Here is a 16,572-nt window from a genome sequence, read left to right as displayed (position 1 = left end):
ATGAATAATGTGTTTAAATGGCTTCCTTCCCTAATAAATCACATCTCAACATGTTTCTCTTCAGTTTAAAAGGTGGGAAGGACTAAGAGGAGTCTTTAAAATGGAAATTAACTTGCTTAAGCAGAAGGAAATAATAATGAATTTAAGTGATGAGGGGAGGAGAGAGGAATTGGTTTGTTAAGTCTTTAATGAGTAATGCAGTAAGAAATACCAGTTACTAGAAGTATTTGCACATCTTCAAGTGAAGGGGAAGATTTTCCCCATCTTATGGTAAAGCTGAGGCTGCAAGTGGATCATGGGATCATTAGGGCTGGAAAAGACCTCTGAGATCATCTTCGTCATCCCCGCTGACCATGTCCCTCAGTGCCACGTCTCCGCAGTTGTTGAACACCTCCAGAGGCGGTGACTCCACCACCTGGGCAGTCTGTGCCAGTGCATCACCACTCTTTTGGAAAACACATTTTTCCTAATATCCAACCTGAACCTCCCTGGCACAATTTAAAGCCATTAGCTCTCTTCCTCTTGTTGTTACTTGGGAGAAGAGGCTGACCCCCACCTCACCACAACCTCCTTTCAGGGAGTTGTAGAGAGCAATACAGTCTCCCGTGAGCCTCCTCCAGGCTGTACAATCCCCATTCCTTCAGCCACTCCTCCTCCTGGAGTGTCTTGTGCTCCAGACCCTTCACAGCTTTGTTGCCCTTCTCTGGACACACTCAAGCACCTCAATGTCTTGTAGTGAGGGGCCCAAAACTGAGCACAGAACTCGAGCTCCAGCTTCACCAGGGCTGAGTACAGAGGGATAACCACCTCCAAAGTCCTTCTGTCTATGCTGTTTCTGATACCAGCCGGGATGCCATTGGCCTTCTTGGCCACCTGGGCACACTGCTGGCTCACGTTCAGCCAGCCAATGTGCTGCTCTGCCTGCAAAGCAGTTATTACTGGCTATTGCTTGCTGTTCATGGAATTCAGCTTTTTTTTTTTTTTAATCACAGAGGGCTTTTCTCTACTGTTGTCTGCCTCTAACGCAGCTCAGCATGGTAGAATGGGGCTGTAGTGGCACATGGAGCTGCGCTGGCAGCTCCGAGGCACTGGGTTGGGGAATCCATGGTGAGCAGGTAGCAGTGGTGCTGGGGCTGCAGTTTGTTTGCCCAGCAGCAGCTGGGAGATCATGTGCAGCTGCAGGGAAGCTCCTATCCACCATCTGGCTTGATGGGACCCAGCTGATCTACCCTGCTTTTCCAAACCATGTGTGTATTGCATGCCTCCTGCTGGGTACAGGCACAGGTAGGAGCTGGCCTTCCAGTTATGGCCTCTGTGTGGCTCTGAAGGGCTCAGGTCAGTGTTCCAGATGCCTGCTGTCTCTCAAGCTTCTCCTTTAAAAATAAGAACCTTCTTACCTGGCATCTTCTCTTGGTGCACGTTGAGGCATGTTATCACCCAAGCCTGGTTTCTCTTTCAAAAGAGTATCATGAGGTTACCATCTCCAAACTAATGCAAAAACTTGCAGAGATGAAATGATAAAATGAACTTAAGGAAAACATCTCTTGCCGTTAGCAGAGAAACACGCATAGGATGGAACATGGAGCAGTCCATTTCCTTCTCTCACAGTAGTGTGGCTGTAAAGAGACGGGAGAGGGAAGCGTGGAGAAGTGGCTGTCCCATCAAATACATTCTCCTTGGCAGCTGACATCTTTTCTGCAGCCTGTAGCCTGGGAAGCACAGACTAGCTGGCATGCAGTGATGTCCCTTTCAGAACCTGGTCTTCCATGGCATGAGGTTGTTCATGTTCAATTGAATCTTTTTATTATTCTCCATACTCCCATTCTCACTGCAGAAATGAATGAAGAAACCCTTCCATTCATATTTTCCAGCTTTGAGCAATGTACTGGAGTGTTTTCTTTATAACTGTCAACATCCATAAGAAAACTTGTTAAAAATAAATTCCAGAAAGGATTTGTAAAAGCGGATGTGAGGAGTCTTATTTTTGAACCGCCCTGTGCATGTCTGAAAAGCTGTGTGGCAATCTTGATAAAATTCTATGCAAAATAACCTGTATAGAATTCACAGTTGGTCTGTAGACTCCCAAGTGGCAGCAGCGTACTCCCTTGCTGGTTGCTTTACGTTTCTCAAGCTGCCTTCTTCCTTCTCATGTTCTCACAGAACTTATGCAAACATAACAAGCAGCTCTTCCCCCTTCATTGTTAGCACTTAGTGCTTGAGATATATCTGCTCAGCTTTGTGATCTCTTCCTCACCTGCTCCCACCAGGGCTCTGGCATCGCTGTATGATTCTAGAAATAAGCTTGTAGTGGGATTTATAGCAGTAGCTGAATGCTGTCATGCTCGCTAACACTGTTGATGAAACTTTGTTGATCCAGTTCTCCCTGCTGCTGCTTGCATCATCATTTGGCCTTGTACTCAAACACTACTGACTGCTTAGAGCTGAGAGTGAGAGTGGAGATGAGGTTATGTCCTTAGCCTGGCAGGAAAGGAAGGAAGGAGGATCTACCCTACTTCAGCACATGGATGAGAAACAAAGGCCTTGCCTTGACTGCAGAATTCGTGTGATTTGGTGCTCTGATCGAGGCAAGGATGATTTCACATTTTGTGCATTTCCAAGACTGCTGAGAATTCTGTTTCATACTGACGGAGGGTCAGAGCATCATTATTCCTCCTTGTTCTTTAGGACGGTATTTACTAGTTGGCATCTTAAAAGATAAGCTGCTCATTAAAATGGCTTTTCTATGTAGTGTTGGTAGAAGACATCCCAGTCCTGCCAGCACCAGCTAGTTCTTTGGTCTTCATACCAATTGTCTCCCACTTTCAGAGGAGGAAGCAGCAGCAGCAGCTGATTCAAATGTAAGACCCAACCTCTGTTTGATGTGCCATGTGTCTGCTTTGCAATAAACCTCTGCTGGGATTTGAACCAGTCTGTTTTTGTGCACAAACTGTCAGAAACTGCAAGCCTGATGCTTGGATAGTTGTGAAGTGGAAGAGAACTCTCAAGTAGTTGTCTGTGGATGTGGCTGTCTTCCCTTGGCAGGTTCCCGTGTTCAAGTAATTTTTGAAATGAACTGAAAACTCTGAACAACTGCAACAAGTAAAGATTTTCAATCTACAGCACATGTACTAGGCAAGCTGAACAGTCAGCAATGAAAATTCAGCTTTAGGTCATAGCTTTTAAATCCTTCTCCCATTTCAGAGTTGGGCTATCAAACACTTCTTCTCCCTCTGTACTCAGCACTGGTGAGGCCGCACCTCGAGTACTGTGTCCAGTTTTGGGCCCCTCACTGCAAGAAAGACATTGAGGCCCTAGAGCGTGTTCAGAGGAGGGTGACGAAGCTGGTGAGGGGTCTGGAGCACAGGCCTTATGAGGAGCGGCTGACGGAGCTGGGATTGTTCAGTCTGGAGAAGAGGAGGCTCAGGGGAGACCTTATTGCTTTCTGTAACTACCTGAAGGGAGGTTGTAGTGAGCTGGGGGTCGGCCTCTTCTCTCTTATGACTAGTGACAGGAAGAGGGGGAATGGCCTCAAGTTGCGTCAGGGGAGATTTAGGCTGGACGTTAGGAAATACTCCTTTTCTGAGAGAGTGGTCAGGCACTGGAACGGGCTGCCCAGGGAGGTGGTGGAGTCACTGACCCTGGAGGTGTTCAAGAAACATTTAGATAGATGTAGCGTTGAGAGACATGGTTTAGTGGGGTTATTGGTGGTAGGTGGATGGTTGGACTGGATGATGTTGCAGGTCTTTTCCAACCTAGCTAATTCTATGATTCTGTGATTCTTCAATGCTGTGTTGTGTTTGTAAGGTTCTAATTAGAAAGGCTTTCTGTGTTATTGACTATCCATGAGATTATGATGATAATCATAACTCCTGATTAAATGATATCGAGCCTTCATAAGGGATTTCTTCATAAGATAGGATGCTTTCTGGCTTGGAAAATAAACACCTTGGTTTAACCTCTGTTTATTTTCAGTAAATGTGAAGAAGCCTGCTTTAGGTACATATTGAGAGAGCTCTTGCAGCACTGCTGGAAAGGGTGGGTGCATGTTCCCCCTACGCCTTCTATTTACTTGATCTGTTTTTTTTATGTTCCTTTCCTAAAACCCCCAGTACTACTCGCTGGTAGGATGTGGCTAGGTAGCCTTCACCCAAGTGGTTATGGCAGCAGTGCGGTCAGGCTCTGCTAGATGAGCTCTGGCAGGCGTCAGGGCGTCAGCTACTGCAGGGTGCAGCTTTCCCTTACTGCTGCGGTTACAACACCACCATGAGAGCTAAACTGAAAAGAACCCTCAGAATAAAAGAATTTAAAAAAATACCAAAGACAAAAACCACTGTTCCACAGAGGTTTGTGAAGGAGTCAATTCTCTCCAGTAGAGCTTTCTTTGTCCTTCCTCTAACAGGAGCTGAGCTACAGCCAGGGCTGCTTGCTGGACGGAGCAATGGGTAGTGGCACTCAGTGGTATGGATAAATAGCTGTGTTACAACAGTTATGCTTAATTGTCCTAAAGGTGTGCATGGAGAGAGAGAGAGGGATGTCTGTGGTTGGGAAGGCAGGGGTTAGGTAACTGCTGCCAGGTGCCAGTGCATGCAGATGTCCCCTGCTGGCATGAGCAAGTGTTAGGCACCAGTGGAAAGGAGGAAAGTGGAAGTATTTAACTTTGTGGTTTCTTTTACGCATAGCTAGGCACAGTAAATACCCCATAGTTACAGACATCTAAATGTAACCTTGAATGCAGACAGCTCCCATCACTGGGTAAAATTACTTGCTTGTTTTTGTAGTAGTATTTGGACATCTGAACTATTGGTTTAGTGCTTTACCAGAAATTAGAGGCTTTCAAATGTCTGGGTCTTCTAAAGTGGTCGAGAGCAGCTTTGTTCTGTAAAATGCTGTCTGCACACAAGAAGAAAACACAGATTCTGTAGGAAACTCTCCAGAATGCAGAATATGAACAGGAAAACTTCTGCACTGATTTCATATCCCATGACACTACTCGTATGGGGGCTGCTGCTGTGTTGGCCATTCTGTCTGAGGGCAGGCTGAGGATTCACCGCTTGGCGAGGGCTGGCTGCTGGCAAGAAGCTGTCTTTGACAGCAGTGTGCTCCACCATCTCCAAATCACTCTGCCTTGATGTCAGAGGGATGAGCTCGCATGCTCTGTGGTGTGGCTCGTGGGATTGCTGGGTGCTGGAGCCTCTGAGAGTGGGATTTGTTCTGCGGGATGTGGCCATGTATTTGGATCAGTCAGATCATACGATAGATGGTTTCCACTGTCACGAGGTGTGCAGGGCAATCCCACCCATTTTCACTCCAGACAGCATCAGGAAATGGGAGAGCAGTTACCCAGAAGGGTTGACTGCATGTTAGAAACAGTGCAGGCCCCGCAGAGCTTAGATTTGTTAATTTTAATCTGAAGTGGTTGTAAGCATGGGCGAGGATCACCTGGAAGATGTGCAGCATCTGAAGAAATCGATACACACTGCAGGAGCATAGTGTGGGAAAATGTGAAATCTGAGGAATGTTTTAAATATTAACAATATACATAATGGTGCTTAGGAAAAAAAAAAGTTCTTAAAAAAACCCAGCCTACCAAAACCCAATTAACTTGTGGCATGTGTTTTAATGAAAGGTGAATCATAGGATTGTATTGTGCTGTACGTTAGTTCAAAAAGCAATAACTAAAAGGTCTTTATTTGGATGGTTGGGCAGGGGAAGGGTATTCCCACCTAACGTGTGTCTGTAAGTCAGAAGCTGTAGTGCTGCATAAGGTGTTGGTGGATGGAGGCCAAGAGAAGGCTCAGGACAGGCCTGGGATGCGATTAACAGTGCAGGCAGAGATGATGTGAGCTAAATGGAGAACACATTCTCTTTAACTCTGGTAAATGAGAAAGTGGTCCTAAGGGCATGAGCTGCTGGGCTCCTAATGGAGCAGCTCGTATGAACCAAGCTGTAGACTGGCCTGCTTCGTTAGGTGATTTGCTTACATGCTCAGCACCCACTCACAAACACTCTTCTTTACTTGAAAGTTCTCCGGTATGTTCTGAACTCCAAGTCTGTAGTCTTTGCCAACTGAGGTTTGTGGCTTTTTTTTTTTTATCTTAAGTTTATGCTTACACCTAGAACAAGGAGATGTTCACTTGAATTAAAAGGTGGCAAATTCCAAAGTAATACAAGGAAATTTCATTTTTATTTTTCTTCTCTCACATGAAGTTTGGGCTCAGTGAAGGAACTGGCTCTGTATCTGTCTTGGGGGAGAGGGATGAACTGGTTAAGCTCTTGAAGTTCTCCTCGTCATGTTCCCTAGGGCAGATAACAAGGCTATTGAAATTGCGCAATGATTGAATGTTGGGAAGGGATATTAAACCTCCACACATCAGCTCTCACTTAAGGAGATCAAAATGACATCTTGTGTGGGGGGAAGGAGGCAAATTGCCTCGCAGCTGCGGGGTTCCTCCATCTTGCCATCATGTGTTTCTGGTTGCCCGCTGACAGAGGCAGGATGCTGAACGAGATGGACCGATGTTCTGATTCAGTCTGGCACTTCCTGTGGTCCCCTGAGTTCTGTTGACTTCAGTGAGAATTAAATACATATTTAAGCACTTCCTAGAAGGGCAGGCTTTTCTACACCCGTCCCTCTGAGCAACTGCTTGAAGCTCAGCAGTGAAAAAGGCAGGCTTCTTTTAAGTGCTTGAATCAGCCGCACCACATCCTTTTTCTGTTTTCACGAGAAAATCCTAATTTATAGCATGCTTCCATTTTAAAAATAAATGTAAGCTGTCCTACGGCCGGGCTGACCTCCATGTCACAGTTATGTCATCGGGTCTGGAGTTTCCCGTTAGTGCTTGTGGAAGGGAAGGGACACTTGCTCGAATGGCTGGGAGACTGCAGCAGAAAAATCTCTGCGCTTTATGGTTGGCTTTGCTTCGAAACCTGTCTGGCAAGAATACTGAGAGGAATACATCATGTGTCTTGCATCCCTTTGAAGTGGCTGGGTTCTGCACTGCTGGGACAGCTTCCCTTATCTCCACTCTTACAAAAAGGACCAGGAAATATGCCTGTGATGTGGGACTCCTGCACTTCAGGCCTTGATTGGGTTGACAGGTTTCTTTGTTATTGTTTTTTTTTGTGTGTTTTTTTTTTTTAGCGGTTCATCAACAAAGCCAGTTGAAAGCAGGGAAATGCCCTGCCCCCTTTTAGCGGGTAGATGAAGTGGTAGGGTAACAGCTGTGTTTGGGTACTGCTGCTGCTCAGCAGCTCTGGGATGATCAGAGGGCTGCGAAGTTTTCAGACCGCCTGCCTCTTCCTGTGCCCTTATATCTCTGCAGATGGGTTCAGCAATAGCTGGCTTTTGTCCTGCAACACCTTGCCCTCGGAGCAGGAGTCCTGCAGCAGACCCCAGCTTGTGTTCCCATGATGCACTTGTTAGGAGGTCCTGAGCCTATCGCTTGGAAAACAGCTAACTTGAAAACTGAATTTCATTTCTTTCTTCTCAGGCGAGTGTGGCCCAGATGAGGCTTTGATCTGGGGCACTGAGATGAGTCTGACCTGGTCTGTGCAAGGGTCCCAGAAACCAGATGGCTTTTAAGCTATGATTTTAAAGTCAGATGTCTGCTGCTGTATGAGAATGGCTTTCTTAACTGAGAGCTCAGCTTCGTGTTTTAAGAGGGACTTGATTTGTGTAAGATGAGCTTTGCTTGGAAACTGTGGTGTGGCTTACCTAAACCTTGTCAAAAAAAAAAAAAAACTAATCAATTTTGAGATGATGGAGTTTTTAAATGCCAACAGGTCCTGGGGTCTTGCTCTCTAGAACTATAAAATATTGTCTGCCCTTTAGAAAACAAGCTCTCTAGAGAAAGAGAAGAACGGCACGTACTACACAACACATGGTGATACTGGAGCGCAGCATGAAATACCAAAGGTGGATGAATACCAACAGTGCTTGCTTGTTGGCTTGGCACTGCCCTGTAGAGCTGGTCAATCTGTTGCACACGGTCATGTTTTCAGAAGTTATTGCCCAAAGAGCTGTGGGTGTTGATAACTCATTAGCCTTGAGCTTCTGGTCTGTTTACACCTTGTGAATCAATGGGTTAGTGGCATGTCTCAACAAGGGAGAGGAGAGAGAGAAAGGTGGAAAGACACAGTTATTTCCAAATGAAGAATGTAGTTTCAAGCTGAAGTGGCCTTTACAGTTAACTTATTCAGTTGCCTGTCCCAGATGTTTTCCTTGTCCTCGTCCCTAATCATCCAGCTTCTAAACTAAGGGTGTAATTGCAGTCTTGGAAAGAATTTTGTGCCGTAGAAAAAATGGGAGTGACAATTATGCAAGATGGTGCTAAACTTTTGTTGCTTTTTCTTGCATAGGGACCCTCCAAAGGGATCGAATTTTTAAGAACCTCACTCGGAAGCGCCAGCGGGCTATGCGAAGGCGAGTGCATCAGGTGAACGGGCACAAATTCATGGCTACCTACCTGCGACAGCCAACCTACTGCTCACACTGCAAGGAGTTCATCTGGTAAGGATGGATCAGTAGCAGCAGTGAGGACCTTCCCTCCCTTCATATTCTGGGGAGTGACATGCCACCCCAGATGCCAAACTTTTCAATGGCTGCGAAAGTGACTCCCTCTGCCCACCAGGATTAGCAGGGTACATTTACACTGCAAACCACAGTCTACGTCAGAGAGGCCAGAGCTGATGTGTGGGTTGGTTGCTGAAAGCCAACAAGGAGAGTGTGAGGATAGGAGAACATTCCTTGCCTGTATGCGCAGATGTTGTTTCAGGAAAAAAGTAACCCAAGCAATCTGAGGAAGCACTGCAGATGTTGGCTTGTGTGGGGCTTTGAGATTACAATGAGAGGAAGAGTTGCTTGAAAAACTAGAGAAAATGCCAGAGAACAGAAAAGCCAGCAGAGGTGTAAGGAGTGGGATGATACGTGTGGGGGAGTAGGCAGAGAACGGAGAAAAACTTAAATGTCTCAAAAAAATGTGGAGTGGGAGAGAGAAGAACAGTGTGTGGGCCATTGGGATCCATTTAAGTAAGTGTGATGTATGTTGTAATACAGTATTTTAGAAACTAGAGTGAGGGGGAATGTGAGGAATAAATGGACACGGACAGCGTTGCGCTGTGAGCTCTGCCCCTTACAGTGGTCACGCACACCCATACTGAATTGCACCATTATTGCTGGACAGTTTTACCCTCGGGATCTGGTCTTTTTGGGGGTCCTTTTGTCTTTTGACTCTGTCTGCTGTAAGTGGTCTACAGGTAGGCTGGCTTTCTGATCTTAAATTATCTTCATATTTTGTTTTGAACAGGGGCGTGTTTGGGAAGCAGGGATACCAGTGCCAAGGTAAGGTGCTCGGCTCTTGCACTCTGTGTTGAATGTGCTGCCTCAGGAGCACTCCCCCTGCTGCTGGTTACAGGCCTCTCTGAAATCACTGCTCATCTTCTTCCCCAGCCAGTGGAAACTGAGCAGCTGTCAGGCTGTTGGCTTGAGCACATGCGGGAGCAACCACCTATGTTCATGCAAACACTCAAAGGTCCAGCTGCTGTGTTTCACCCAGTGTTCCTCCTGCACAGATCCACTGAGTTGCACTTGATATACTCAATGCCTGGCTAGGCTTGAGAACCAGCATCCCTTCAGTGCAGTGTCTGACTGGTACTAGGACACAGTTACCCTGTCTGAATGGCCACCTTCTTCCTTTCTCTCCCATTGTGGCTAAACAAAGTGAAATTAGGGATGTGACTTCAAAGGGTAGTTTCCTGGCCTGGCGCAACACTTCAACCTGAATGCATGTTTTGGCTGCGTAGCTGTGTAGGTGTTTGTGGTCCTCATTTGCACTTAATTATTGTTCTTCCTTTCCATTTTCCTTCAGTAAGAAAGAAGAGCTGTTCGCTTCACGGGTGCGTGGTCACTCAGGCCTTTTAACATAGTCTGTTTCTTGTGCAATAGGTATCCTGCATTAAATCTCTGAGTGAAAATGAATGTTAATTTTCAGGCCCTTGTGTATGCAAGCTTGAATCAGCAACAAACAAAATAGCGTGGGACTCTGAAATGTACCTGCAACTTATGGTTTCCATTAGACAAACCTCCTTGCATAGTCAGTAGCTACAGCCCTTAGTGGTGACTGCAGTGCACATTGGGTTATGGAGTGGGGGAACCCAAGTTCATTCTAGCCAAGCCTGCTTCAGAGCTGCAGAGACCCCAGCTGTGCTTTAGGGCTAATTAGTCCTCTTGATGAGGGCCAGCTGATTAGCCCACACCACAGCACCGTTCTGCTGCAGTTATCCCAGATCCAGCACTGCACTGAGCCTTACTGACAAACTAATTGACAGCGCTCATGTGGGTATCCAGCAGAAGAGACACTGCCACTAAGATGTAGGGATGGCTTTTGCTATCTCAGACCTGTGTTTGTGTATGTTGTATGACATACCACGTGATAAGTGCAACAGCAGTTTTTTGGGTTCATTTTACAATGTTGGTTCTGTGTGCATCACCCTTATTTTAGCAGCTGTGAATGATCTGGTACAGAATTTCTGTTGAAACAGGTTGGAGATAAATCTCCAAATCTGTTAGGAGATTTTGGAAATTCTGAGCCACCGTGATTATTTTTCATGTTTGTACTGTGTCCTGATGATATAACTGAACTTTAAAGAAACCATATGAGGTGATGTGTTATGAGTCTTTCAACAGCTCTTTTCAGCATGACTCTTTTATTTCCTAGTATGCACCTGTGTTGTACACAAGCGCTGCCATCATCTAATTGTTACAGCTTGCACGTGCCAAAACAATACTAACAAGAACGATCTCAAGGTAAAAATGCTGTTTGTTGTTTTGGGTCATCATAATTAGTGAATCTTCAGGACTGTCTGGGTGGCTGGGTGTTTTCCCATAATGGCACTTAGTCTGTGTCTATGGATTTAAAACTGAGGAAGAATGATAGGGGTGTGCATTGCTATTGTTGTAATAGGCAGTTTAGTATCATCTGGTTGTTCTTCTGTTAATTCCACTAACTAGTTGGAATAGCATATAATTTAGGAAGATTCTTCATACAAAGACATCAAGAAATAGCAGAACAACTGTTTTCCTTGATAATTTATTTTCATGATTAACTGTCATCATCAAAATTTGGTACCCAGTTCTTAACGTGGATTTCTCTGGCTTGAAAATCCAACCACAGCTCTTCATTATGCCTTTTTTTTTCTGTGTGATTTAATGTGGCCATTTAGTCATTGCATCATACCTTTACTCTATGAAATTATTTATGTTGTAATAAAGAAACCCTTGCGTAACTTGTGTTTCCGAAGGATTTTTTCTTTTTGTGCTAGTTTTGGCTACGTTTAACAGGAGTAATGTCCCCACCTAGAATTGCACTGTGCATTGTATGTCTCATTTCTATAATTGGAAACTGTTTAATAACTCTTTGAGGAAAATTCAATTGAAATGTTCTTAATTGAGAGGTAGTTACATTGTATCCCAGGTGGAAACCTTCTTTGTAGTGCGTACATGTGATTGCCTTTCCTCATTATTTCTTAACTTGGAACTGCTGAGCTAGACTTCTTAAAATGACCCCTTGCCAAACCAGATGAAAATAAGCTAAAATGCTTAAGGCTAAAGTGCAAGTTCAGTGGTGAGTTTTGTCACCCAACTCTTAGGGTTGTGAGTGATTTATAACATACCTGAGTGACATGGTTTAGTGGGCATGGTGGGGTTGGGTTGACGGTTGGACTAGATGATCTTAGAGATCTTTTCCATTCTTAATGATTCTATGATTCTAATTAAGCTACTTGAAAAGGTGACAGAGATGAAGAGGTAACACTTGCTTTAAACTTATTGTTTCAGTAGCCCCTGAAGCATTGTTAAGCCACAGGTTCCCCTTGTCACTCTTCCAGCATCTGCTTGTTGAGACACAAATTAGAAAGTAATGAAGAGGTTAAATGGGAATGGGTTCCTTTAGCTGATGTAATATTTTCTAAGGTGTCTTTGAGATCAGAATGATTCACAGTTGAAAAAAAGATAAGGTTAAAAAGGAGAGCAAGCAATAAAGCTAAATGTGGGTCTGAAATGAATGAGGAGGATGAGAAAAGAATTTTAGGAGGAAGTGGGAAAATTATTCCATACTAAATCTAATAAATAGGTAGTAGATAGTGGTAGGACAAGAGAGAATGGTTTTAAGCTCAAGGAGAGAAGGTTAAGATTAGACGTCAGGGGGAAGTTCTTCACAGAGAGAGTGGTGAGGTGCTGGCACAGGCTGCCCAGAAAGGCTGTGGATGCCCCATCCCTGGAGGTGTTCAAGACCAGATTGGATGGAGCCCTGGGCAACCTGGTCTAGTACCGGATCTGGAGGTTGGTGGCCCTGCCTGTGGCAGGGGAGGGTTGGAACTTGATGATCCTTGAGGTCCTTTCCAACTCAAGCCATTCTATGATTCTAATAAAGTCAGTGACTGGACATAAAGTTAAATGTTTGTACATAGTATGCAAGTTGATTATTTGGAAGCTGGTTGGTTACAAAATGCTGTAGCTAGCGATTTATATTTGGCTCTTAAATGTAATAAGTTTGTGATGAGTTAATCTATGCTTCCTAATTCTAAGTTTGTTGTAAGAGTGTAAAATTGGCTAGGCAGCCCTTTTTAAAATTGGCTTTGTCAGATATTCTGGGCTGCCAGGCAAGTAAACCAGAGCAGAGAAGTGATGGATTGGGACGTTTTCTGAAACGGAATTAATTCCGTAGTTCTGCAGTTAGATGTTGATATGTAAACAAATATCAGTTTATGTGTATATTTGAATATTTAAATCTGTGCTTTTCTTCTGGTGCCTCAGGTGACTGAACAGAGGTTTGGCATCAACATTCCTCATAAGTTCAGTGTCCACAACTACAAAGTCCCGACGTTCTGTGACCACTGCGGTTCCTTGCTCTGGGGAATTATGCGACAAGGCCTACAGTGTAAAAGTGAGCACCTTCTTTCTGTAGTCTTTCCACAAAAATGTGTATATTTTAGACTCTTGATGCAGGCTTGATTTGTGCGACCTGCTAGAGAAAGCCAAGCAGTAAGTATTCACCTGTGCCAGAATTACAGAAATACTGATCCACTTGTTAATCTTAGGTTTCCAGGACACTAATTTTTTACTCTCAGTACAGCTTTGGTTAATTTGCATTGTTGAGTTTTTTTTTTTGAGTATTACTTCTTCCTGCGTTGATTTTACTCTTTACCTGGAAGTTGATTAACTGTGTCACACTGTTAATTGATGACAAAATATATCCGTGTTTTTGTTTCAGTGATCCAAACTGTAGAATCAAATGGGTAACAAACAATTTCCTTCATCTCCCACAAGAGGGTGTCTGTGTGTCTGTGAGTGAGAGCAAGAAGGTTTTTAGTTTCCCAGTGAACAATATATCTTTAAAATTAGATAACTGCAAATGCAGGTGAAGTTTAATGCTAAATGTGTAGCATTATAAATCCTAATTTATAGGCAGGCATAGCTTCAATGCCATTTATATACCTCACAAACATATTTGAGGTTATGAATAGCTGCAGGTAACATAGCACCCTACTTGAAGAATTCAGCTATGCATACCTGCTTTTCGGGGAGTTATTCTCTTGAGTCCTAATCCTATTTCTGCTGATATCAGGGGCAAGAATACACTCTTTGTTCAGACCCAGTGTAGAGTCAGGTCTGTCTATTTCTTTAAGCAGAACAATCTTTTGCTAAATTATTTCTCAGCAGTAAAGCCCCCCAAGTAAATCTAAATGTTCCTTTGCTTTTATTTCCCACCCCTACCATCGCCTATGTCAGTCTGTAAAATGAACGTCCACATCCGATGTCAAGCAAACGTTGCACCAAACTGTGGGGTGAACTCAGCAGAGCTTGCTAAAACCTTGGCATGCATGGGCCTGCAACCAGGAAGCATTTCCCCAAATTCGGTAAGTCTTTCTTTTTCCTCCTCTATTTTTAAACATTTACAAAGAGTTCAGTTTGTATGGGTGTAGGAGAAATTGGAGACTTCTGTTACAGCAAGTGGCAGTGGGCTGCATGAGTAGACTGTTGCTCTCTGGATCTTGTGGCAAAGATTTCTCGTGGAAAAGGAATGTCTTCTATCCAGATTTCCCTGGTTTCAGCTAGTGTTCAGGAAGTTAAATTTGAGAGTTCTGTTGGATGTTGTCCTGAATGCTTTTGCTTCTGTCTGCACTGCTGGGGTTACCATTTCTGTAGCAGCAAGACAGGTCTTCTTGTACATGGAAGAATTTTGCATTACATCAGAGTAATCACAAGGTGGAGCTCAAGAAGTCCCTGTGACTTTGTTCTTAGTAATAAACTGAACAAAAGTAGTTTCAATTTCTGTGTATGCTCCTACTGAGTATGGAAAGCTGAGAACTGAGGACACGGAAGACTCATTTGGTCCTCATTTAGGGCAAGAACATGAACTCTAGAAAGACATGCTAAAACTGATACAGTTGCTGAAAATGCAGGCACACATTGCTAGCATGGCTGTGAACAGTATTCATTTAAATTTGCAGCAGTGGAGGAAGGCAGCTGTGGGAAAGAAAAATACTTTGAGGTTTGGATCCCTATGAACTCTATGGGCTTCTAGTAAGAGGTTTCACATCAGGTATAAACCTAAGAGTCAGATGGTCTAGTACCAGATGTGGAGGTTCGTGGCCCCGCCTATGGCAGAGGGGTTGGAACTTGATGATCCTTGGGGTCCCTTCCAACCCAAGCCATTCTATGATTCTATGAAATCATTTTTGATTCCAGTTTTCACCATCAATTTTCATATTTCAGACATGGCATAGCCCTCCTCTGATGTTTGGTGGGAGACTTTATTTTCCACACTCGTCCTATTTTTATGGGGAGTGAGGCTGGAGAGAGGCAGACTATCTCTTGGGTCTGCTATGGAGAAAGTTTACAGCTTAAAATGCATGGATCAGGAGCCAGTTCTGATGTCTCAGCACACCTTTGCACAGTGACGAGCTTGGCTGGTCACATGCAGCAGTTGTGTGGGGTGTCAGTACCCATGCACTTTCCATTCCAGTGGTCAGGCAGTGCATTTGAGCAGGTCCTGCATGCCCATATTGCTGACCTGTGATCATCTCTGAGGCAAAGTAAAATTTCTATGCAGATTGATATTTATTTACTCTTTTCCACAGAAACTGGCTTCAAGATCTTCTTTGAGACATCAGGGAAAAGGCAGCTTGAAAGATAACAATGGGGTCAGTGAAAGTTCAGCGAGCAAACTTGGGATCAATGACTTGACCTTCCTTCGTGTGTTGGGAAAGGGCAGTTTTGGAAAGGTGAGTGTTTGTGGCTCTCTGGGGAAATACTCTGTTTCTTGTTTAAGAAGCTCTGAGGTACATGGAATTACTTCATTATGTGACATGCAGGTTGCCCAGTGGGCTGTGCTTTGTATAAGCCCTGTGTGACAAAGCTGGTTAGAGAAAGTATGGAGAAAAGGGAAAAGAAATCTGATAGCAAAGTGAAGAATGGGTTATCACAAAATAAAAAAATATAGCAACCGAAGATGCTGTGTCCCATCCCAAGCACTCCAAGCGTGTGCATTGGCACTAATTTTAGCAGCTTTTCTTGGAGCACATGAAAACTTTTCCTTTAAAAGAGCCAAGGCAGTAGCTTCAAATGCAGTGAGACTGGGGTTTCGTTTCTCTGCTTTCCCACAAAGCCATTGTAAAATATAGCACTTGAAATTGATAACTGAGGAGGGGATTGGGACAGATGGTACTGCCCAGAAGGTCTACTCTGGCACAGGTGTTTAACCATGGAGGATTTTGAGCATCTAGCCCCACAGCAGGCATTGGAGTGTGTGGGCAGAAGACTGTTGCAAACAGTAGCGTATGTGTCATTGGTTGTACACTGATGCCAATACTAACAGTCTGATTCACTTGCACCCACAAGCCTGCTCACAAGATAGCTGATCTTTCTAGTGTGAGAAGGTACGAGAATCTCTGTGTTGCTCATAGAGACCGAGGGCTCAGCCCTTGTGATTCACTCTCTCCTTTGGTTTAGGTGATGCTTGCCAAGATGAAAGAGAGTGGGCAGCTCTATGCAGTGAAGGTGCTGAAGAAGGACGTCATTCTCCAAGATGACGACGTTGAGTGCACCATGACTGAGAAACGCATCCTCTCCTTAGCAAGGAATCACCCATTCCTCACCAAGCTCTACTGTTGCTTCCAAACACCTGTAAGTATAGCTCAGGCAGTGGAAAGCCTTCTTCTTGATACTGCCTGGCATGTTCAAGGTAGAGGCACTCACTCTCCTGTGTGTTTCCCCAGCTGTTATAAACATTCACCTTAAACTCAGGAGAAAGCTCTCTGCTCAAGGGTGTGCTGTGGACCTCTAACAGGCATTTGTCAAACAAAATCCTGGCTTTCTGTAAGCTCTCTAACTAACTGGTAGTAACAGGGAAGCCTGTGTTCATGTCTTTCGTAGAAGCATCTTTTGTGCATTGAGTGTTTCCAAATGCAAATGCCCACAGACCTGCAGTATCCTGCACTTGTTGTGGGATCTCAGGCCCTACCGATCTCCTCCCTGAAAGTTAATAGCACTGCTTTTGCCATGCCTGCTCAGAA

General features: G+C 44.4%; 1 protein-coding gene across 3 annotated transcripts in view; it reads left to right on the top strand.

Moving 5' to 3' along the window:
- PRKCH (protein kinase C eta) overlaps window positions 1–16,572 on the top strand; it is a 108,131-nt gene that overhangs the window by 33,601 nt on the left and 57,958 nt on the right. For all 3 annotated transcript variants that reach the window (XM_021401496.1, XM_021401497.1, XM_021401498.1), the window contains exons 3-9: window positions 8,359–8,509; window positions 9,306–9,340; window positions 10,716–10,804; window positions 12,812–12,941; window positions 13,787–13,914; window positions 15,139–15,282; window positions 16,010–16,183. In XM_021401496.1, the coding sequence (XP_021257171.1) occupies window positions 8,359–8,509; window positions 9,306–9,340; window positions 10,716–10,804; window positions 12,812–12,941; window positions 13,787–13,914; window positions 15,139–15,282; window positions 16,010–16,183 (851 nt within the window). The remainder of the gene's footprint in view (window positions 1–8,358; window positions 8,510–9,305; window positions 9,341–10,715; window positions 10,805–12,811; window positions 12,942–13,786; window positions 13,915–15,138; window positions 15,283–16,009; window positions 16,184–16,572) is intronic.

The sequence above is a fragment of the Numida meleagris genome, chromosome 6 (genome assembly GCF_002078875.1).
Source record: "Numida meleagris isolate 19003 breed g44 Domestic line chromosome 6, NumMel1.0, whole genome shotgun sequence".
NCBI classification, from domain to species: Eukaryota; Metazoa; Chordata; class Aves; order Galliformes; family Numididae; genus Numida; species Numida meleagris.
This window is presented reverse-complemented; position numbering and strand designations above follow the sequence as displayed.